Source organism: Pocillopora damicornis, chromosome 11 (assembly GCF_964200805.1).
Source record: "Pocillopora damicornis chromosome 11, jaPocDami1.2, whole genome shotgun sequence".
Taxonomy (NCBI): Eukaryota; Metazoa; Cnidaria; class Anthozoa; order Scleractinia; family Pocilloporidae; genus Pocillopora; species Pocillopora damicornis.
This window is the reverse complement of record NC_142680.1, coordinates 18,754,007-18,778,228: the sequence shown is the minus strand read 5'-3', so window position 1 is coordinate 18,778,228 and position 24,222 is coordinate 18,754,007. Positions and strand designations below refer to the sequence as shown.

At 40.9% G+C, this 24,222-nt stretch overlaps 4 protein-coding genes and 1 pseudogene across 8 annotated transcripts in view; all 5 read right to left on the bottom strand.

Moving 5' to 3' along the window:
• The window catches only part of LOC149037966 (uncharacterized), a 4,773-nt pseudogene extending 290 nt beyond the window's left edge, over positions 1-4,483 (bottom strand).
• The window catches only part of LOC149037961 (DNA-directed RNA polymerases I, II, and III subunit RPABC2-like), a 112,676-nt gene that overhangs the window by 81,243 nt on the left and 7,211 nt on the right, over positions 1-24,222 (bottom strand). The window lies entirely within an intron of this gene.
• Positions 10,789-12,490, bottom strand: LOC149037965 (uncharacterized; the record flags this gene model as incomplete). The annotated part of the gene is made up of 1 exon (XM_089188357.1): positions 10,789-12,490. A coding segment is annotated over one exon (609 nt), but the record flags the coding sequence as incomplete, so codon positions are not given.
• Positions 12,829-13,723, bottom strand: LOC149037964 (uncharacterized; the record flags this gene model as incomplete). Its single annotated transcript, XM_089188356.1, has 1 exon — positions 12,829-13,723. A coding segment is annotated over one exon (774 nt), but the record flags the coding sequence as incomplete, so codon positions are not given.
• LOC149037963 (uncharacterized) lies at positions 14,033-22,191 on the bottom strand. The gene is given in 3 exon segments (XM_089186655.1): positions 14,033-15,155; positions 15,158-20,818; positions 21,329-22,191. Coding segments are annotated over 3 exon segments (7,485 nt in total). The 5' UTR covers positions 22,146-22,191; the 3' UTR covers positions 14,033-14,148.

The window sequence follows — 24,222 nt, the reverse complement described above, 5'->3', positions numbered from 1 at the left end:
TAGAGCTGACAAAACGTCACCTGAGGTAAACTGGGTTACTCCGAGAGAGAAGTAATACTCGGCTGTATCTGGATGTTCTTCCCCGAAGACTTTAACTCTTATGTCAAGAGCACGCTGTTTGGACTGAAGTGCTGACAAAAAGTGGCCTAAGCCATGTTGGGTAACACCGAGGTCAAAGTAACTCTCAGCTGTGTCTGGGTGTTCTTCCCCGAAAAGTTTAACTCTTATGTCAAGAGCACACTGCTTGGACTGAAGTGCTGCCAAAAAGTCGCCTAAGGCATGTTGGGTTACTCCGAGAGAAAAGTAACTCTTAGCTGAGTCTGGATGTTCTTCCCCAAAGAGTTTAACTCTTATGTCAAGAGCACGCTGTTTGGACTTAAGTGCTGACAAAAAGTCGTCTAAGGCATGTTGGGTTACACCGAGGTCAAGGTAACTTTTAGCTGTGTCTGGGTGTTCTTCCCCAAAGAGTCTAACTCTTATGTCAAGAGCTCGCTGTTTGGATTGAAGTGCTGACAAAAAGTCGCCTGAGGCATGTTGTGTTACTCCGAGGTCAAAGTAACTTTTAGCTGTGTCTGGGTGTTCCTCCCCAAAAAGTTTCACTCTTATGTCAAGAGCACGCTGTTTGGACCTAAGTGCTGACAAAAAGTAACTCTGAGCTGTATCTGGATGTTCTTTCCCGAAGAGTTTAGTTCTAATCTTGAGAGCATGCTTAAAAGACGTAACTGCTGACGAGAAGTCGCCTGATGCATGTTGTGTTTCTCCGAGAGAAAAGTAACTTTGAGCTGTGTCTGGGTGTTTTTCCCCGAAGAGTCCTATTGCAATGTCGAGGGCAAGTTGAAAGGACTGAATGGCACCAGGATAGTTTAGCATCTGATGAATAGCGCAGCCACGGTCCAAATAGCTTCTTAGTAGTCTTTCTTGATGCCAATTTAAATCAAGATGTTTGTTGGGTTTAGCTTTATCTCCTGCATTAACTTTTCCACTTTGTTTTAAGGTCATTTTATGATAATTTATCCATGTGTCACACACCTTTGTTGCTTCCTCAGGATTATTCAGTACATTTTTAAGTGTCGAATTGACGTTGCGCTGGAAGGTCCATGAACCAATGGAATGTGGGAGGATCTGTTTATCTATTTCATTTGACATCCTTAGTACAGATTTGCTTATTGCTTGCTTTGTTTCATAATCAGAGGACATTTCCGTCGCTTTGCTAACAACGCATATCATTTCTAATCTAAGTGGTTGAGTGGTTGTAAGATCTGCCTTTGGCATATCTGCCTCGATCATTCCCAATTCTTTGTTATTCACTGGAGGAATAACAAGGAGACTTGTGTCTCCTAATGCTCTGCATTCATGTAAGGCTGTGGTGTAAAGCTCCAGAGAAGTTGCTTTCTTTTTCTTGAAAAGAAAGTAAGTAACAAGAATTTGCAGTGCAATTACTCTGAGAATTCGTTGTTCGGGGCTATCACTCACCAAGCAAAGAGTTTTTTGTAAGTTCTCAGCTCCGTCATCTATTTTCCCTGAAACCAGTTGACAGATGCTTTTATAACAAAGGAATTTTCTTTTATCATCTACCGACAAAGAAAAGACCTCGGCTTTAGAGAGCAGCGTCATCGATCTTCCATGTATCCCCCAAGTCACTTCGGTGAATGCCAAGGACAACAGTAACTGACTGTAGAACACGCTCTTTCCAAACGCCTGAGCTTTTTCAGTTGCGTGATCATACATTTTGTCGATAATTTTTCCCTCGCACCAGAAAAGGGAATCTAGAAAGATTTCCGCCTTTGTGAGGACACCAAATGAAACGTCACATGTCTTGGGATCGGAGCAGCTCTCCATAAGACTCTGAATAATATTCTGCTTCTCTTCATAGAAATCAATAAATGCTTGCATGGATTGTCCTGTCAAAAACTGTTTATTTAGCTTGTCGAAAAGAGAGACGTAAAATGCAGACAAACGTGCTTTGGAGTTCAGCATGGTTTCTTTCATTTCATCTTGACCTCTTCCTCTTGCAAACGACAGAATCAACTTATGCATCGAAAATGACTCAGGTTTGGAGCTAGAGTCGAGGAAAGATTTTCTCCGAAGCCTATGCAAGATTTTTTTGGCCTCCAGAGTTGTTTTAACACCCATGACAGCTGTAGCAACTGAGTGGTTAAAATCTCCAGAAAGAACACTAAGTGATACCAGCGCTTCTTTTTCAGATAAAGAGAGTCTCTGAAAAGAGGATTCAAATAGGAACTTTAATCGCAGATAGCTTGGATAATCTGGATTGTCCAATAGCTCGAAAAGGCTACTTTCTATTGATTCCTTGAAGGTATCTAAAAATTGACTCGGCTGAGCATTATCTTCAGTAATGGAAGAACACAACAGTTTCATGGCCAAAGGTACGAACCCGTAGATTTTCGCAATTTTCGAGCAGTCAGACGCGGTCGCTTTAGGAAGTAATCTGCCGACTAAGGTTTGAGAGAAGGACTCGTGTAATGGCCCTATTCTTACTGCTTGATGGCCTTCAAAATGCACATTCATAAATTCAAGAGATTCCCTTGTGGTAAGAAGAAATGTTAAATTCTTGAATTGACTAAGAATGACTTCCAGAAGGTTTATGAAATCCTCCTTCACATTCGGTGCTCCACTTTCGAGTAATTCATCGGCATTGTCAAGAATCATCACAAATTCACCTGAAATGTCTCTTAGAAAGAGAAAAAGTTCTTCTTCTATGGACATCTGCTGAGGAATTTGATCTCTTGTGGAGTGTCTTCTAAAGAAGCTCAGAAGCTGCGTGGTCAGATCGGCCTTTGAAAGAAGCCCTCTCATGGAGAAGAAGTATACGAGAAGTCCACCAGTTTGAAGTCGATGTCCGACTTCAGTTGCCACAGAAGTCTTACCAAAACCAGGCGAGCCCCATACCGACACGATCCGGGAACGTTTGGAAGTTAAGTGACTGCTGATGTCTTCACATTCTCTCTGACGGCCAGTGAAGTGTGGAACCTTTGAAGGAAGATTTGATGGCGGAAGGAATGGCCTTGAATCTTAAAAGAAGCAAATTGATACAATCATGAAAGAGCTCATGTCGGTAGTTTGGAGAGAAAAATAACGATGATGATAAATAGTACATTTTACTGTACCATTAAAAATGTGGAAATCGTGTTTTAGGGACACAGCTTTAATCATGAGCTTCTTGCTCTTTCCGTGAGGTTGTAATCTTAACAACATCCCACAAGAGTCACGATGCCGGTAAATATAGTGGCTGCGGCTTACTTCTTGAACAAATTGTTTTAAAAAAAAGGTAACAGATTGTTTAAGGTGGTATTCTGATTATAGAATAAAATCATCTTAGGGACGAAGACAGGATTTTCAAGACATGTACGAAGCACTTTTGCGAAAACTGGAAGTTGCCCCGTTGAACTATTATTACTAGAGTAAAGAGCAGAAACGCTGCTATTTCATTTCAGTTCCTCCCTGCCAAACTAATGGTTATAAGACTGCCATATTACATCTTAAATTGTTGTTAATCAAAAAATTCTGTAAAGCTTTTAATCAGTTTATACCTGTTTGTTCTTCATCCATGTTTAGTTTCAAATCATCTATTTCTCCTTTCAACAAAGCGAGGTCATCAACTTTTTCTTTTATCGCATTCCCCTGTGCTATTAATTTGTCGACACCTGATTTCACTTCTTCGAGACACTCGACACCTGATCTTAGTTCTTCGAGACACTCGATGTATGATCTGGTCTCCTGTCTAAGACTTTCTTCCAATTTGCGAACTTCTTTGGTGGGAAAGTCAGACTCTGTCAGTCCACCGATGGCATCAACGGGATCTGTTATGATTCTAAGAGCTTTGAATGCTTCTTTAGCAAGCTTCACGTATTGGTCAAAGGTTGGTTTATCAATCTCTGACCTGCCTGCGTGACAAAGGGAGTTTCGTAAAAGTCGAAGCTGATCAATCGCAAGAGCAAAGGTTTCGGCGGTATTTCCACTTGGACTCACAACAGATGGATGGAACTTTCCGGGAGGTACTTTATGGTGCCTTACGTACATTTCACTGAGTGTCTTGTAATGACCTTTGCTATCTGGCGTAGCGAAGGACCTTGCATAGATGGTGGCCTGGAACAGAGCGGTACAATCCCATTCTTCATAGGAGATGTGTGTAGGAACTTTCCTTTTTCCACCTTCTTCAGCGAGAAACAAATTTCTTACTACCGTGGAGTTATCCCACAGTTGATATCCGGGACGATGTCCAAATCTATTGTCCCACATGGATTTGAACGTCTGACTCAAAGCAGTGGCGAACTCATTAACTACAACTGAGGCAAATTTGAAGTAATTCAGCTGCTTGTTTGTAAAAGGCTGTAAAGCCATTCTCGGCGTTAGCACTGGAGACAGCTATCCTCGACCTAAATCCTGAGAAAGATTCAATTTGTTCAAGCATAGATACATATTAAGTGAAATTAAACAGCGATTGATATATGTGAGAGGAAAAGGTAAAATATTCTTTCGTCATGCTATTCTCGTTTTAATAAATACTTAATCGCACATGCACTGGCTCTATCAATTGAGCATAACGGCATGGATACGGAAAGTGGCTACACAGATAAATTGACTTGAGAAAAGGTGAAAACTCATCTCTAGTTAGAATAAAGATTTACGCTTTGAATCTGCTTTCTGTTTGGATGCCAAGTCCCAGCACTTTGTAATTGAAACTAAAAGATTTCTCCCTCGAGGTTCAACCGAAACAATTGTATCTTATTACAATGCGGAAACCGAGAAATCGAAGATTGTGACGCTATAGGATGAATGTGCATCTTAGAACTTAAAGTCCTTCAAAAATTCACTTCAATAAGCTTTGTATAGCATCAAAACCTAGTTTTTCTCAAACCTCAACTCCACTTTATTGATACAAACTTTTCTTTGCCAGCAAACAGTTTGAAATAATTTCACGTTTGATATCATAATATCACGGTATTTTTATTTACATGTTTATGAAATTTCAAATCTCTTTCAAGTTTTCAAAGTATTAACTTCCAACAAGATATCCTAAATAAATGGGATTACGAACTTGCATGGCATGAACGACAAGCACGAAGAAACAAATTATTACGCAATTGATGATAACAGGAAATTGAAGGGTACAAAAGATTGCCTTTTAATTTCTGCTAAAAGCGGCTCAAAACGTTCGTTAATAAACCTTTTGCTGTTCATTACGGGAAAATACGCATTCATTTGTTTGAAAAGGCGAACAATTGCGTGAAGTTACATTCCTGAGCGACAAAAAGCGATCATCTGCGCGTAAATCAGATTCTCCATACTGCGCTTTACCGTGACTTCTGGCCGTCCAAAAGTTGTCACCGGATTCGTCGACAAACACACAGTGGCGATAATGAACAACTCAAGGTGTAGTTGAAGAAAACTGTTACTTACCTACCTCGAAATTCAAGTTAGAGCGAGAAATATCATGATGGCAGACGCACAAACTGATTATCTGAATGATTATTGGACGAACTGCGAGAATGCAACTCGAAATTTATCCGGAGAGTGGTTGTGTTATGACTACCTATTCATACCACACAGGAATTCTACACTGACCCTTACTATCCTAAATGCCTAAGCAATGAAGAATTAATTGTTCTCGAGAAATGTGGCGTGATGTTTACAGGTCAAACGCGCCTTAGAAGGGGAAATTCCCCTTTAATCTGGTCAATACACTCAGCATTGCTCAATTTCCTTTTTGAAATAAACATGGCCCCCTGAACAATGCTCTTTAAAACACGCGATAGAGCAGGAATAACTTCTTTTTCATCCACAGCGCTCACCTAACGCTTACTTCTGCTTGCTTGAAAGATGCAAAAACAAAACAAAAAAAAATAGACGACTCACAAACACGCCTGCTCTTCAAAATTCCCTGACTTAGTCTTAACAGAGATAACCACTACTTTCCTCAATCTTACCTTATTACGAGCTTGTTATTTCCTTCACACGATTGGGTCGCTTACTCGGTTCGTTTTCTTAACCAAGATATTGCGTTTAATACTATGGGTGCTAGGCAGTCTCATGACATGTGCTTTCATGGCTTCCTCTCTCAGGCTGTCGGCTTGTTTTATTTACGATATACGAGCGTGAGTAATTTACTGTTCACTCAGCTGACAGCGGTACATTTTTGAAACGAGTAACATTACAGACAAGGTTTGTTTCATCATATTTTCCGGTCGCAAATGAGAAACAATGCTTGAGTGTAGCGCTCATAACAAGACGTCTCTTGTTACGTCAGTTTACAACATGTTTCTGTTATTATTCACTTCCGCTGGAAGTCATACTTACGGACACGAATGTGCTATGTATACTGTTCAATGTTAGTTGTAATCATCCCTGAATAAGTCTCAAACAAAATGCGTCGGAAAAAATAAACAAAAAGTTATAACACCAAGTAGTCTTTCTTTGTGCTGCTCACTGGTCTCCGTTAAAAAAAGATACAGAAAGTATAAATCTTGTATATTTTCGGAACTTGGAAGAAGAGCTTCGTTCACAAAACCAGATCAAGATCTCCCATAATACGTGACGACACTTTGCGCTTATGTTACGCTCATTCCAGAATCGATGGGCTTGAGGTCACAGTGATATACACCGGACAAAATCTTAAGTTTAATACTTTTCGGCTTGGACTAAAAAATATTTTTATAAGTAACAGACTCGATCATGGTCAAGAGGAAAAAATAATATACATAACTATTTTTTTTTACCTCTGTTTGGTATGGCATGTAATTTACCCGTGGCTCTGAATACAGATACGCGATCCGTCGCGTTTTGATAATTCAACCTTTCTAGAGAAAATGTTTTATTTCTCGCTTCGTATTTCATAGTCTCTAAATGGTGGCTTGTATCAAAATAGAACAAATACATTTTTTTCCGCTCGGTAGCGGTTGAACAGCGAGGGCGAAGTTGTTACTTTCAGGTCTTTGCATGACCCTTTTCATAGCCTGCAGTGTAGGTTTCTTATTAGTGGGAGCTAACGTTATAAGCTCGCGGTCGTTTATCCGACCGGCCATGTTTGATTTGGAGTTAGAGTAAACAGTGGGGGTAGGGGGCGGGGAAAGAGCGAGAATCTTCACTCCTCCACCTCCACCCTTCTTCTTCTTATTTTTGACCGTCGACCACCCCCACAGTACAAATTTCTTTCTCTTCCCAGCCTTCCGCTATCATTAAAATCAAAGATGGCGGCCATAGTTTTCATATGGTTCAGAAAATACGCAGCACTCGCTCGCCAAAATTAAGCCTGTTTTTCAGGCTACCCCTTTCACTCCCTTACACATGTGTGGTGTATCACATCACGTAACCTGGATTGGAACGTTTTCAAATGGCCGTCGATTAAGTGTCGAAAAAAATTGTAGAAAATTTGGCTTTGAATAATATGTCGTTTATTTGCTCATTTAGGATTCTCTAACCTAAAAAGGAATGTATACGTTCGTATAATTTAGCGTTCAAAAAGAGTCTCCATTACGCGCGTGGCCCAAACGATTATGTGACATAGCTGTGATGTAGAAGAATGTGAAGACACGTCGGCAGCTATGGTGGAGAAAGGAAAAATCTAGAAAAAAGGACGAACGTAGTGCGTGGCCGGAGCGCCAAATCATACCTACAAGAATAATACACACATATCAGGTATTTTTATTTCCAAATGATGTAGCTATATGGCCAAAATGGACGTGTCTCGATCGTCGACATCGAGGAGAGTTTACTCTTCAATGTCGTTGGCCTTATGCCCCGTACCGGCTTCGAAGACGCCTGTTGCTAACACATATAATTACTGAGTTAAATCAGGGGAAGATAATCAAAGAATTCAGCTAAAGAGGATGCTAATTAAATAGCCTGTTCCCACACCGTACACGATTGTTCAACATTCTTTTCGGCTGACATTTCGCAAGCGAAGAATAGTGAGCTCCTTATTTCACGCGCTTAAGATGTACTCATACTCTCTGTCTTTCCACACGACTACATTTGCGCCTTTTTCTCTGATCGTATGAAAATCCTACCAATTGTAGTTTATGTCGTATTTCAATAACAGAAATGCATCATTTGTGATAAAGTTCAAGCCGTTTCCTGAGCTGACCGATATCCTGTGGCGTGAACCTCTGGCGGATTCTGGCATAAACACAAGCTCGAAGGGTATTCTCCTTACTTAGGTTTCCAAAAATCCATCCCACGAGCCATCAATTCCCCCCTGCCCTCAAGAAACTAAAAGTAGCAACAGTAGCAATATCATTGTGATAAAAGCACTGCAACGAGATAATTAAAGAAACGCAAATATTATTGAATTCGATGCATGGTAGTGAATCCAAGTGTTGTGCGAAATGGGTCGCATGGCAATGCCGCACTTAAACTAAAGAAGGTTTTTCTGTATTAAAATCCCTATTTGAGATTAACTTGAATCAGATGACTATAAACTCACTCGTTTTTCGTTTGACCGGTTCGACGACGACAGCCTCTGCCCTTACAATCTCTGAGGAAAGGAGCAGTTTACAGTGAAACTGCCCGATCACTTCTAGGCGAAAAATCATCGTGCCTCGTGATACAGCTGATTATTTCGTCAAAAGTTAGCTTTTGGTTTGCCAAGGAAATTACTCTACAGCAACGAAACTCTGGAGCATTAACCAAAGAAATAAGAAATAACATGTTATGTAAACAGAAACGAACACAGCTACCCATTATTACCACAGATTTCGCCGTAGAAAACAAAGCACGAAGGCAATTAACTGATCATTCAGTAACAGGAGTAATTTGTTCTAATCTTGAACCGAACACCGCAGGCGAGAAACCGTCTTTTTCAGTCCTCGTCGAAATCTTCGTTGGCACGCAGTTGATGCAGCTTGTAGAGAAAAAGTATTCTCACATCTGTAATGTCCCCAACCTAAGGTGCATTTTTTAAAATTTTAAATGAGAAAAAATTTTTACGGGTTGAGACAGGATCTGAGAGGTAGGGACTTATTTATTTTTTCATATTCTAGAGTTAATGTAAAGTTGTCATTCTGACAACACTCACACGATAAATTCAATGTGAAAAGTTTATTCAGGATGAGCCAGTCAGTCTTCTAGTACTAAGGGAGAAAAATCAATGATTGTAATATTTTACAGGGAGTTGGAATACCAAAATTACAGCAAATACAGAAAAGAAAGTGGTCAAACATAAGACTGACCGACCTAGAATGACTTAATTTTCCCGCGAAACGAATGAGTAATCCGAAACTTCCATGATGCCACGCGAACCTCTTCAATTAATTCGTTTCCATTTCACTTAAACGTCAAAAATGACATTTTTATCTCGAGTAAACTCAGATTTAGACAGGAAGTGTTTTTTAATGAAGTTTCTGAAAAGAAACATTGAGGTGAAGTTAAAAATCTTTTATTTTAGTTAAAGAAAAAAAACAAGACTAAATGGTTCCTTCAAGTTTTCCCAAAATCGTTTAATTTTTCTGCAAATCCAAGTCACTTTTCTTCCCAGAGTGACCGGGGTTTACTCTTCTACATAGCTTAAAAGAGAAGGAGTCCTTCAACTGGGTTTTATCATTAAAGGGAGTGAGTTTCTAAAGAAACTGTGGTGCTGCGTCAGTGGGAGAGTATAGCAAGATAATTTGGTTTTATCAACTGAGTTGTTAAGGTTACTTACCACCTTCGCGGTTGTCCTTCGGGAAAAAAAATCGTTGGAGTACTAGTTTCACCATAATCCTAGCAAACTATACATCAGAAGAAAGCTTACGAACTGCAGTTTACAATGAAACGACCGATGGTTCTTCTATTGAATCTATCAGGTATCGGATGTCGCAGCACGAACAAAACGGCTGCACAGTCTTGTTCACAAGGCACCAATCAACAATAGTGTGTAGCACGAACAAAAGTGTGATCGGCTTTTTTGATCTTCTGATTGGTTGACTAGATATCAGCATCTAAACTTGGAGTAGCTAAAAATATTCGAAGCGTGTTGCGTAAATGGACAACACGAGACAAATATTTCAAATATCAAAGTTTGCCGACACACTCTCGTTTGTCAATATTCCTGGAATTTTTGGCGAAATCTGACGATTGCGAGATTTTAGCTAATGAAGGTTTGCAAACAACTGGCGCTGCGCTAGAAGTTTAACTCGCCTCCTGAAACCGCAAACCAATGGGACAACGGGACCTCCCTGCGTCAATGACGATGGATCAAGATTTCCCAGGAAAAGAAACCCATTGCAGACTCGATCGCTCAGTGGAGCTTTGAGGAGGACGACGTAATAATGGGCAGAGTCGCCAAAGGCTAAAATGGAAAAACAGGAAAATGTGCTGAGGAGCAAGACAACGGATCGACAGACACCTTTCAAAATTACGATTTGTATCAAGGCTGGTACTTGCATAAATAAAAGGAGACCTTGTTTTTAACATTATGTATGGCAAATTTTGGTTTGACGATGACCTCCTTGTTCGAAATATGGACGCTAGCCTAGAGCTGTTTCTTTTTCTTTTTTTTTTTTACCAAGGACTTTCTTCCGCTTTTGATTTTTCGATGAGTAAAGGTTTTTCCGTGAGCAAAGAACTTCGCATTGTGAATTTTGTCAAGTGTGCGACGTAAACAAACTATGGAAATAACATGGAAAACGAGCCCCAAGATGGGTGGTTGCCGCGAAAATTCCCACAGCAGATTCGTCAAGGTCCAAGATTATGATACCCTCCTGATTTATTAACTTTTTTTGAAAGTACGTTTTTCTAAATAACTCGGGTGCTTTTAAAAATATTAGAAATCTCTTTGGTGGAAACGTTAGCTTAAATGTTTGAATTCAGTTTACTCAAATATCAACAAAAAGGGATTTTTCGGCCTCTGAGTGAAAAGTAACCTTAATTTAAATTATAATTTAATGTTAACAACTGAGTTGAAAACGTCAATTGGCCACCGTAAAGAGTAAAAAAGCTGACGTTTCGAGCGTTAGCCTTTCGTCAGAGCGATTTGCCTAAAGCTTGTTCTGTAACTAAGGGGTTAAAGTAACTTTAGGCGGTGTCTGGGTGTTCTTTCCCGAAGAGTTTAACTCTTATGTCAACAGCACACTGTTTGAACTAAAGTGCTGACAAAAAATCGCCTGAGGCATGTTGTGTTACTCCGAGAGAAAAGTAACACTCAGCTGTGTCTGGCTTTCCCGAAGTTTTTAACTCTCATGTCAAGAGCATGCTGATCGGACTGAAGAGCTGCCGTAAAATTGCCTAAAGCATATTACGTTACTCCGAGATTAAGGTCACTATGAGCTGTGTCTGAGTGTTCTTCCCCGAAGAGTTTAACTCGTTATGTCAAGAGCACGCTGATCGGACTAAAGTGCTGCCGTAAAATTGCCTAAAGTATGTTATGTTACTCCGAGATTAAGATAACTATGAGCTGTGTCTGGGTGTTTTTCTCCGAAAACTTTAACTCTTATGTCAAGAGCGCGCTGATCGGACTGAAGTCCTGATAAAAAGTCTCCTGAGGCATGTTGTGTTACTCCGAGATTAGCGTAACTCTCTGCTGTGTCTGGGTGTTCTTCCCCGAAGAGTTTAACTCTTATGTCAAGAGCACGCTGTTTGGATTGAAGTGCTGACCAGTAATTCCCTAAAACATGTTGTGTTACTCCGATAGAAGAGTAACTCTGAGCTGTGTCTTGGTGTTCTTTGCCAAAGAGTTTAACTCTTATGTTAAGGGAACGCTGATCGGAGTGACGTGCGGATAAAAAGTCTCCTGAGGCATGTTGTGTTACTCCAAATTAACGTAACTCTTAGCTGTGTCTGAGTGTTCTTCCCCAAAGAGTTTAACTCTTACGTCAAGAGCACGCTGTTTGGACTGAAGTGTTGACCAGTAATTCCCTAAAACATGTTGTGTTACTCCGATAGAAGATTAACTCTGAGCTGTGTCTCGGTGTTCTTTGCCGAAGAGTTTAATTCCTATGTCAAGGGCACGTTGTTTGGACTGAAGTGCTGGCAAAAAGTCTCCTGAGTCATGTTGTGTTACTCCAAGATGTGCGTAACTCTCAGCTGTGTCTGGGTTTTCTTCCGTGAAGAGTTTAACTCTTATGTCAAGAGCATCCTGTTTGTACTTAAGTGCTGATAAAATGTCTCCTGAGGCATGTTGTGTTACTCCGAGATTAGTGTAACTCTCTGCTGTGTCTGGGTGTTCTTCCCCGAAGACTTTAACTCTTATGTCAAGAGCACGCTGTTTGGACTGATGTGCTGACGAGATATTGCCTACAGCATGTTGTGTTACTCCGATAGGAAAGTAACTCTGAGCTGTGTCTTGGTGTTCTTCGCCAAAGAGTTTAATTCTTATCTCAAGAGCACGCTGATCGGACTGAAGTGCTGATAAAAAGTCTCCCAAGGCATGTTGTGTTACTCCGAGATTAAAGTAACTGTCTGCTGTATGTGGGTGTTCTTCCCCGGAGAGTTTAACTCTTATGTCAAGAGCACGCTGTTTGGACTGAAGTGCTGACGAGAAATTTCCTAAGGCATGTTGTTAATCCGATAGAAAAGTAACTTTTGGCTGTGTCTGAGTGTTCTTCGCCGAAGAGTTTAACTCTTATGTCCAGAGCACGCTGTTCGGACTGAAGTTCCGACGAAAATTTCCTAAAGCATGTTGTGTTACTCCGATAAAAAAGTAACTTTCGGCTGTGCCTCGGTGTTCTTCCCCGAAGAGTTTAACTCTTATGTCAAGAGCGCGCTGTTTCAACTGAACTGCTGACGAGAAATTGCATAAAGCAAAGCATCTTGTGTTACTCTGAGATAAAAGTAACTATCAGCTGTGTCTTGGTGTTCTTTCCCGAAGAGTTTAACTCTTCTGTCAACAGCACGCTGATGGGACTGAAGTGCTGACGAGAAATTTCCTAAGACATGTTGTTACTCCGATAGAAAAGTAACTTTTGGCTGTGTCTGGGTGTTCTTCGCCGAAGAGTTTAACTCCTATGTCAAGAGCTCACTGATGGGACTGAAGTGCTGACGAGAAATTTCCTAAAGCATATTGTGTTACTCCGATAGAAAAGTAACTTTCAGCTGTGTCTAGGTGTTCTTCCCCGAAGAGTTTAACTCTTATGTCAAGAGCACGCTGACCGTAGTGAAGTGCTGACGAGAAATTTCCTAAAGCATGTTGTGTTACTCCGATAGAAAAGTAACTTTTGGCGGTGTCTGGGTGTTCTTCGCCGAAGAGTTTAACTCTTATGTCAAGAGCACGCTGATGGGATTGAAGTGCTGACGAGAAATTGTCTAAAGCATGTTGTGTTTCTCCGATAGAAAAGTAACTTTCGGCTGTGTCTCGGTGTTCTTCCCCGAAGAGTTTAACTCTTATGTCAAGAGCATGCTGTATGGACTGAAGTGCTGATGAGAAATTGCCGAAAGTATGTTGTGTTACTCCGATAGAAAAGTAACTTTCGGCTGTGGCTGGGTGTTCTTCCCCAAAGAGTTTAACTCTTATGTCAAGAGCACGCTGATGGGACTGAAGTGCTGACGAGAAATTTCCTAAAGCATGTTGTGTTACTCCGATAGAAAAGTAACTTTTGGCGGTGTCTGGGTGTTCTTCGCCGAAGAGTTTAATTCTTATGTCAAGAGCACGCTGATGGGACTGAAGTGCTGACGAGAAATTTCCTAAAGCATGTTGTGTTACTCCGATAGAAAAGTAACTTTCGGCTGTGTCTCGGTGTTCTTCTCCGAACAGTTTAACTCTTATGCCAAGAGCACGCTGATGGGACTGAAGTGCTTACGAGAAATTGCCTAAAGCATGCTGTGTTTCCCGGATAGAAAAATACCTTTTGGCTGTGTCTGGGTGTTCTTTGCCGAAGAGTTCAACTCTTATGTCAAGAGCACGCTGATGGGACTGAAGTGCTGACGAGAAATTTCCTAAAGCATGTTGTGTTTCTCTGATACAAGGTAACTTTAGGCTGTGTCTGGGTGTTCTTCGCCGAAGAGTTTAACTCCTATGTCAAGAGATCACTGATGGGACTGAAGTGCTGACGAGAAATTTCCTAAAGCATGTTGTGTTACTCCGATAGAAAAGTAACTTTCAGCTGTGTCTAGGTGTTCTTCCCCGAAGAGTTTAACTCTTATGTCAAGAGCACGCTGACCGTAGTGAAGTGCTGACGAGAAATTTCCTAAAGCTTGTTGTGTTACTCCGATAGAAAACTAACTTTTGGCGGTGTCTGGGTGTTCTTCGCCGAAGAGTTTAACTCTTATGTCAAGAGCACGCTGATGGGACTGAAGTGCTGACGAGAAATTGTCTAAAGCATGTTGTGTTTCTCCGATAGAAAAGTAACTTTCGGCTGCGTCTCGGTGTTCTTCCCTGAAGAGTTTAACTCTTATGTCAAGAGCATGCTGTATGGACTGAAGTGCTGATGAGAAATTGCCGAAAGTATGTTGTGTTACTCCGATAGAAAAGTAACTTTCGGCTGTGTCTCGGTGTTCTTCCCCAAAGAGTTGAACTCTTATGTCAAGAGCACGCTGATGGGACTGAAGTGCTGACGAGAAATTTCTTAAAGCATGTTGTGTTACTCTGATAGAAAAGTAACTTTTGGCGGTGTCTGGGTGTTCTTCGCCGAAGAGTTTAATTCTAATGTCAAGAGCACGCTGATGGGACTGAAATGCTGACGAGAAATTTCCTAAAGCATGTTGTGTTACTCCGATAGAAAAGTAACTTTCGGCTGTGTCTCGGTGTTCTTCTCCGAAAAGTTTAACTCTTATGTCAAGAGCACGCTGTATGGACTGAAGTGCTGACGAGAAATTGCTGAAAGCATGTTGTGTTACTCCTATAGAAAAGTAACTTTCGGCTGTGTCTGGGTGTTCTTCCCCGAAGAGTTTAAGTCTTATCTCAAGAGCATGCTGACGGGACTGAAGTGCTAATGAGAAATTTCCTAAAGCATGTTGTGTTACTCCGATAGAAAAGTAACTTTTGGCTGTGTCTGGGTGTTCTTCGCCGAAGAGTTTAACTCTTATGTCGAGAGCACGCTGATGGGACTGAAGTGCTGACGGGAAATTTCCTAAAGCATGTTGTGTTACTCCGATAGAAAAGTAACTTTCGGCTGTGTCTCGGTGTTCTTCCCCGAAGAGTTTAACTCTTATGTCAAGAGCACGCTGATGGGACTGAAGTGCTGACGAGAAATTCCGTAAAGCATGTTGGGTTACTCCGATAGAAAGTAACTTTCGGCTGTCTGTTGGTGTTCTTCCCCAAAGACTTTAACTCTTATGTCAAGAGCATGCTGTATGGACTGAAGTGCTGACGAGAAATTGCCGAAAGCATGTTGTGTTACTCCGATACAAAAGTAAATTTCGGCTGTGTCTCGGTGTTTTTCCCCGTAGAGTTGAACTCTTATGTCAAGAGCACGCTGATGGGGCCGAAGTGCTGAGGAGAAATTTCCTAAAGCATGTTGTGTTACTCCGATAGAAAAGTAACTTTCGGCTGTGTCTGGGTGTTCTTCGCCAAAGAGTTTAACTCTTATGTCAAGAGCATGCTGACGGGACTGAAGTGCTGACGAGAAATTCCGTAAACCATGTTGTGTTACTCCGATAGAAAAGTAACTTTTGGCGGTGTCTGGGTGTTCTTCGCCGAAGAGTTTAACTCTTATGTCAAGAGCACGCTGATGGGACTGAAGTGCTGACGATAAATTTCCTAAAGCATGTTGTGTTACTCCGATAGAAAAGTAACTTTCGGCTGTGTCTCTATGTTCTTCCCCGAAGAGTTTAACTCTTACGTCAAGAGCATGTTGTAGGGACTGAAGTGCTGACGAGAAGTTTCCTAAAGCATGTTGTGTTACTCCGATAGAAAAGTAACTTTCGGCTGTGTCTCGGTGTTCTTCCCCGAAGAGTTTAACTCCTATGTCAAGAGCACGCTGATGGGACTGAAGTGCTGACGAGAAATTTCCTAAAGCATGTTGTGTTACTCCGATAGAAAAGTAACTTTTGGCTGTGTCTGGGTGTTCTTCGCCGAAGAGTTTAATTGTTATGTCAAGAGCACGCTGATGGGACTGAAGTGCTGACGAGAAATTTCCTAAAGCATGTTGGGTTACTCCGATAGAAAAGTAACTTTCGGCTGTGTCTCGGTGTTCTTCCCCGAAGAGTTTAACTCTTATGTCAAGAGCATGCTGACAGGACTGAAGTGCTGACGAGAAGTTTCCTAAAGCATGTTGTGTTACTCCGATAGAAAAGTAACTTTTGGCTGTGTCTGGATGTTCTTCGCCGAAGAGTTTAACTCTTATGTCGAGAGCACGCTGATGGGACTGAAGTGCTTACGAGAAGTTTCCTAAAGTATGTTGTGTTACTCCGATAGAAAAGTTACTTTCGGCTGTGTCTTGGTGTTCTTCCCCGAAGAGTTTAACTCTTATGTCAAGAGCACGCTGATGGGACTGAAGTGCTGACGAGAAGTTTCCTAAAGTATGTTGTGTTACTCCGATAGAAAAGTAACTTTCGCCTGTGTGTTGGTGTTCTTCCCCGAAGACTTTAACTCTTATGTCAAGAGCATGCTGATGGGACTGAAGTGCTGACGAGAAATTGCCGAAAGTATGTTGTGTTACTCCGATACAAAAGTAACTTTCGGCTGTGTCTCGGTGTTCTTCCCCGAAGAGTTTAACTCTTATGTCAAGAGCACGCTGATAGGGCTGAAGTGCTGAGGAGAAATTTCCTAAAGCATGTTGTGTTACTCCGATAGAAAAGTAACTTTCGGCTGTGTCTGGGTGTTCTTCGCAGAAGAGTTTAACTCTTATGTCAAGAGCATGCTGACGGGACTGAAGTGCTGACGAGAAATTCCGTAAACCATGTTGTGTTAATCCGATAGAAAAGTAACTTTTGGCGGTGTCTGGGTTTTCTTCGCCGAAGAGTTTAACTCTTATGTCAAGAGCACGCTGATGGGACTGAAGTGCTGACGAGAAATTTCCTAAAGCATGTTTTGTTACTCCGATAGAAAAGTAACTTTTGGCTGTGTCTGGGTGTTCTTCGCCGAAGAGTTGAACTCTTATGTCAAGAGCACGCTGATGGAACTGAAGTGCTAACGAGCAATTTCCTAAAGCGTGTTGTGTTACTCCAATAGAAAAGTAACTTTTGGCTGTGTCTGGGTGTTCTTCGCCGAAGAGTTTAACTCTTATGTCAAGAGCACGCTGATGGAACTGAAGTGCTGACGAGCAATTTCCTAAAGCATGTTGTGTTACTCCGATAGAAAAGTAACTTTCGGCTGTGTCACGGTGTTCTTCCCCGAAGAGTTTAACTCTTATGTCAAGAGCACGCTGTATGGACTGAAGTGCTGACGTGAAATTGCCGAAAGCATGTTGCGTTACTCCGATAGAAAAGTAACTTTCGGCTGTGTCTCGGTGTTCTTCCCCGAAGAGTTTAACTCTTATGTCAAGAGCATGCTGACGGGACTGAAGTGCTGACGATAAATTTCCTAAAGCATGTTGTGTTACTCCGATAGAAAAGTAACTTTTGGCTGTGTCTGGGTGTTCTTCGCCGAAGAGTTTAACCGTTATGTCGAGAGCACGCTGATGGGACTGAAGTGCTGACGAGAAATTTCCTAAAGCATGTTGTGTTACTCCGATAGAAAAGTAACTTTCGGCTGTCTGTTGGTGTTCTTCCCCGAAGACTTTAACTCTTATGTCAAGAGCATGCTGTATGGACTGAAGTGCTGACGAGAAATTGCCGAAAGCATGTTGTGTTACTCCGATACAAAAGTAACTTTTGGCTGTGTCTCGGTGTTCTTCCCCGAAGAGTTGAACTCTTATGTCAAGAGCACGCTGATGGGGCCGAAGTGCTGAGGAGAAACTTCCTAAAGCATGTTGTGTTACTCCGATAGAAAAGTAACTTTCGGCTGTGTCTGGGTGTTCTTCGCCGAAGAGTTTAACTCTTATGTCAAGAGCATGCTGACGGGACTGAAGTGCTGACGAGAAATTCCGTAAACCATGTTGTGTTACTCCGATAGAAAAGTAACTTTTGGCGGTGTCTGGGTGTTCTTCGCCGAAGAGTTTAACTCTTATGTCAAGAGCACGCTGATGGGACTGAAGTGCTGACGAGAAATTTCCTAAAGTATGTTGTGTTACTCCGATAGAAAAGTAACTTTTGGCTGTGTCTCGGTGTTCTTCCCCGAAGAGTTTAACTCTTACGTCAAGAGCATGCTGTAGGGACTGAAGTGCTGACGAGAAATTTCCTAAAGCATGTTGTGTTACTCCGATAGAAAAGTAACTTTCGGCTGTGTCTCGGTGTTCTTCCCCGAAGAGTTTAACTCTCATGTCAAGAGAACGGTGTTTGGACTGAAGTGCTGACGAGAAATTGCCCAAAGCATGTTGTGTTACTCCGATAGAAAAGTAACTTTCGGCTGTGTCTCGGTGTTCTTCGCCGAAGAGTTTAACTCTTATGTCAAGTGCACACTGATGGGACTTAAGTGCTGAGGAGAAATTTCCTAAAGCATGTTGTGTTAGTCCGATAGAAAAGTTACTTTCGGCTGTGTCTCGGTGTTCTTCCCCGAAGAGTTTAACTCTTATTTCAAGAGCACAGTGATGGGACTTAAGTGCTGACGAGAAATTTCCTATAGCGTGTTGTGTTAGTCCGATAGAAAAGTAACTTTCGGCTGTGTCTTGGTGTTTCTCCCCGAACAGTCCTCTTACGATGTTTAGGGCATATTCAAAGAATTGAATGGCTTTGGGATAGTTTTTCATCTGACGAAGAGTGTTGCCTTGGTCCAGAAAGCTTTTATATAATTCTTCTTGATGCAAATTTAAATCAGGATTTTTTATGGGTTTAGCTCTATCTCCTGCGTTAACTTTTCCACTTTGTTTTAAGGTCTTTTTATGATAACTGATCTGTGTGTCGCACAACTTTGATGCCTCCTCAGGATTATTCAGTACATTTTTAAGTGTCGAATTGATGTTGCGCTGGAAGGTCCATGAACCAATGGAATGTGGGATGATCTGTGTTTTTGTTAGATTCGACATCCTTAGCACAGATTTGCTTATTGCTTGCTTTGTTGCGTAATCAGAGAACATTTCTGTTGCTTTGCTAACAACGCAAATAGTTTCTAATCTAAGTGGTTGAGTGGTTATATTATCTGGTTCCGGCATATCTGCTTCGATCATTGTCAAATCTTTGTTATTCACCGGAGGAATAACAAGAAGACTTGTGTCTCCTAATGCTCTGCATTCATGTAAAGCTTTGGTGTAAAACTCTAGTGAAGTTGCTTTCTTTTTATTGAAAAGAAAGTAAGTAACAAGAATTTGCAGTGCAGTTACGCTGAGAATTCGCTGTTCCGGGCTGTCACTCATCAAGCAAAGAGCTTCTTGCAACTTCTGAGCTCCGTCGTCTACTTTGCCTGAAACCACTTGACAGATGCCTCCATAACACAGGATTTTTATTTTATCATCTACCGACAAAGAAGGGCCTTCGGCTTTAGAGAGCAGCGTCATCGATCTTCCATCTATCCCCCAAGTCACTTCGGTGAATGCTAAGGACACCAGCAACTGACTGTAGAACGCGCCCTTTTTAAACTTCTGAGCTTCTTTGGTTGCGTGATCGTAAATTTTGTCGATGATTTTTCCCTTGCACCAGAAAAGGGAGTCTAGAAAGATTTCTGCTTTTGTCAGGACACCAAATGCAACGTCACATGTCTTAGGATCGGAACAGCTCTCCATAAGACTTTGAACAATATTCTGCTTCTCTTCATAGAAATCAATAAATGCTTGCATGGATTGTCCTGTCAAAAACTGTTGATTTAGCTGCTCGAAAAGAGAGACGTAAAATGCAGACAAACGTGCTTTGGAGTTCAGCATGGCCTCTTTCATTTCATCTTGACCTCTTTCCCTTACAAACGACAGAATCAACTTATGCATCGAAAATGACTCAGATTTTAAGCTAGAGTCGAGGAAGGATTTTCTCCGAAGCCTATGCAAGATTTTTCTGGCCTCCAGAGTTGGTTTAACACCCATGACAGCTGTAGCAACCGAGTGGTTAAAATCTCCAGAAAGAACACTAAGTGATACCAGCGCTTCTTTCTCTGATATAGAGAGTCTCTGAAAAGAGGATTCAAATAGGAGCTTCAATCGCAGATTGCTTGGATAATCTGGATTGTCCAACAGCTCCAAAAGGTTATCTTCTATAGATTCCTTGAAGCTAACCAAAAATTGAGTCGGCTGAGTATTATCTTCAGCAATAGAGGAACATAACAGTTTCATGGCCAAAGATACGAACGCGCAGATTCTCGCAATTTTCGAGCAGTCAGACGCGGTCGCTTTAGGAAGTAATCCGCCGACTAAGGTTTGAGAGAAAGACTCGTGTAAAGGCCCTATTCTTACTGCTTGATGGCCTTCAAAATGCACATTCATAAATTCAAGAGATTGCCTCGTGGTAAGAAGAAATGTTAAGTTTTTGAATTGACAAAGAATGACTACCAGAAGGTTTATGAAATCCTCCTTCACATTCGGTGCTCCACTTTCGAGTAAATCATCTGCATTGTCAAGAATCATCACAAATTCACCTGAAATGTCGCTTAGAAAGAGGGAAAGTTCGTCTTCTATGGACATCCCATGAGGCATTTGATCTTTTGTGTAGTGTCTTTTAAAGAAGCTTAGAAGCTGCGTAGTCAGATCGGCTTTTGAAAGAAGCCCTCGCATGGAGAAGAAGTATACGGGAAGTCCACCAGTTTGGAGTTGATATCCGACTTCAGTTGCCACAGAAGTCTTACCAAAACCAGGCGAGCCCCATATGGACACGATCCGGGAACTTTTGGAAGTTAAGTGACGGCTGATGTCTTCACATTCTCTCTGACGGCCCGTGAAGTATGGAACCCTTGAAGGAAGATTTGATGGTGGAAGGAATGGCTTTGAATCTTAAAAGGAACAAATTGATGCAATCATGAAAGAGCTAAATGTCGGTAGCTTGAAGAGCAAATGAAAAATAACGATTACAAAAAAGGGTTAATTTTACAGTAATATTAAAAATCTGGTATTATGGATACAGCTCTAGTCATGGGCTTCTTGTTTTTTCTGTGAAGTTGTGATCTTAGGAACATCCTACAAGAGTCACGATGTTGGTAAATATCGCGGGTGTAGTTTACTTCATGAAAAAGCTGTTTTGACATAAAAGAAAACAGATTGTTCGAGGTGGTACTCTGATTATAGAAGAGAGTCATGTTAGGGAAGAAGGAAGGATTTTCAAGACATGTTCAAAGCTGGAAGTTGCCCCGTTGACCTATTCATACTAAAGTACAGCTGCAGAATAATAACACTGTTGTCTCTTGGTCCTCCCTGCCAAAGTAGTGCTCATAAGACTCTGCCACATTGTATCCTAGAATTGTTGTTAATCTAAAAATCCTGTAAAGTTTACAATCAGTTTATACCTGTTTGATCTTGATCCATCTTAAGTTTCAAATCATCTATTTTTCTCTCCAACAAAACGAGGTCTTCAACTTTTACCATAGCATTCCCCTGTGCTATTAATTTGTCGACACCTGATCTCACTTCTTCGAAACACTCGACACCTGATCTTACTTCCTCGAGACACTCGATGTATGATCTGGTCTCCTGTCGAAGACTTTCCTCCAATTTGCGAACTTCTTTGGTGGGAAAGTCAGACTCTGTCAATCCACCGATGGCATCAACGGGATCTGTCATGATACCAAGAGCTTTGAATGCTTCTTTAGCGAGCTGCACAAATTGGTCAAAGGTTGGTTTATCAATCTCTGACCTGTCTGAGTGACAAAGCGAGTTTCGTAAAAGTCGAAGCTGATCAATCGCGAGAGCGAAGGTTTCGGCTTTATTTCCACTTGGACTCAAAACAGATGGATGGAACTTTCCACGAGGTACTTTATGGTGTTTTACGTACAGTTCGCCAAGTGTCTTGTAATGACCTTTGCTATCTGGCGTGGCGAAGGACCTTGCATAGATGGTGGCCTGGAACAGGGCGGTACAATCCCAGTCTTCATAGGAGATGTGTGTAGGAACTTTGCTTTTTCCACCTTCTTCAGTGAGAAACAAATTTCTCACTATCGTGGAGTTATCCCACAGTTGATACCCGGGACGATGTCCAAATCTGTTGTCCCACATGGATTTGAATGTCTGACGCAAAGCAATGGCGAACTCATTCAGTACAACTGAGGCAAATTTAAAGTAATTCAGCTGCTCGTTCGTAAAAGGCTGTAGAGCCATACTCGGCATGAGCTCTGGCGATAGCTATCCTCGACCAAAATCCTGAAAGAGATTTGTTGAAGCATGCATACGTCTTCAGTGAAATTAAACAGTGATTGATGAATGTGAGGGGAAAAGGGAAAATTTCTTTCGCCATGTTGTTCTCGTTAAAATAAATACTTTATCGCTCATACGCACTGATCAATTGTGCATGACGGTATGGATACGAAAAGTGGCTACACAACTAAATTCACTTGAGCCAAAGTGAAAACTCATCTCTACTTTATATTAGCATAAGGTCTACCCACTGAATCTGCTTTCTGTTTGGATGCTTAGTCCCAGCACTTTATAATTAAAACTAAAATATTTCCTCTCGAGGTTCAAATGTTGTATCTCATTAAAATGCAGAAAACGAGAAATCGAAGACTGTGACGCCATAGGATGATTGTGCATCTTAGAACTTAAAGTCCTTCGAAAAATTCACCTCGATAAGCTTGGTATAGCGTAAAAACCTATTTTTCTCAAACCTCAACTCCACTTTATTGATAAGAAGGTTTCTTTGCTGGCAAACAGTTTGAATTAATTTCACGTCTGATATTATTCTATCACGGTTCTTTGATTTACATTTTTATGAAATTTTAAAGTTCTTCCCAGTTTTTAAAGACTTATAAATTTCTGTTGTAACTTCCTAAAAGATATCCTAAATGAATGTGATTACGAACTTGCATGGCATGAACAAGAAGCACGAAGGAACAAGTTATTGCGCATTTGATGATAACAGGAAATTCAAGGGTACAAAGATTGCTTTCAGTTTTAGGCTAAAAGCGGCTTAAAACTTTTACATTTTCTGTACGTAAGATGATGACTGCCAAACGTCAAATGGAGCGCATTAGATCATATCCACATGTATTTTGCGCCATATAAATAATAATAAACTATTATTAAATGCTAAACGTAACATCTTGTTACTGACAGCAGTGATCAGAAATTGAGAGGTATGCCAAGTCTAATAAGTTTTAGAGTTTCTTGGACCTTCATCGATATTGTCTGTTGTTGTTTTATTTTGTTAATAGTTGAACAAAACTGTTATTTACCTACCTTGAAATTCAAGTTAGAGCGAGAAATGTCATGATGGCAGACGCAAAAACTGATTATCTCAATGATTATTGGTCGAACTGCAAGACTGCAACTCGAATTTTATCCGGAGACTGTTTGAGGTGTTATGACTTGTTATTTATGCCACACGGAAATTTTAGACCCTTAATATGCTAAATGCCTTGGCAATGTAGAGTTCATTGTTCTCGAGAAATGTGGCGTGATGTTTAACGTGTTAAACACACCTTAGCAAGGGAAATTTCCCTTTTAATCTGGACAATACACTTAGTATTATTCAATTTCCGTTTTGAAATAGACATGGCCATCTGAACAATGCTTTTCAAAATTCCCTGACTTTATCTTGGACAGAAATAACAATTATCATCTTCAATCTCATATCAAAAGTAGGCGTTTTTTTTAAGTTTTCCAGTCTTTTTTTTTTTGGCATCTTTAAAGTAAGCAGAAGTAAGTGTTAGGTGAGCGCTATGGAACAAAAACGCGATCGAGTAGGAACGATTTTTTTTTTACGCTCTACATCACGCGCGTGTCTGGCTCGTGCTCACCTGAAAAACGCAAGAAAAAAAATCCATCTGTTTTACACGCAGTCTTCGAGAAAGCAAATCATCACCACTATTATTAGATCAAAACAAAAGAACCAGTAACTTGTGCCAGGCGACTAATCAGTTAGTGATGACGATATATACAAAAGACCTCAGTAAATCACACGAATAATAATTTTTACTCTAAAACGTTTGGTAACGTGACCATAGCAGGTGACTGAAACAAGATCTTGCAAGCTTACTTTAAATAATTTTCTGTCCCATATAGATCTTATATCTTCGCTTCACTTTTGAATTACCAAAACTGCTCAGTATATTTATTTAATCCATAAGACAATTGAGTTATGGTCCCCACAAAGTTCTGTGAAGTTCTTTTCATGAGGAAATTACAGATCACTTGTCTCTCTGCTCTTGTAACTTCTTTGTTAGTTCGATCTGTTGTTCTAACTCTT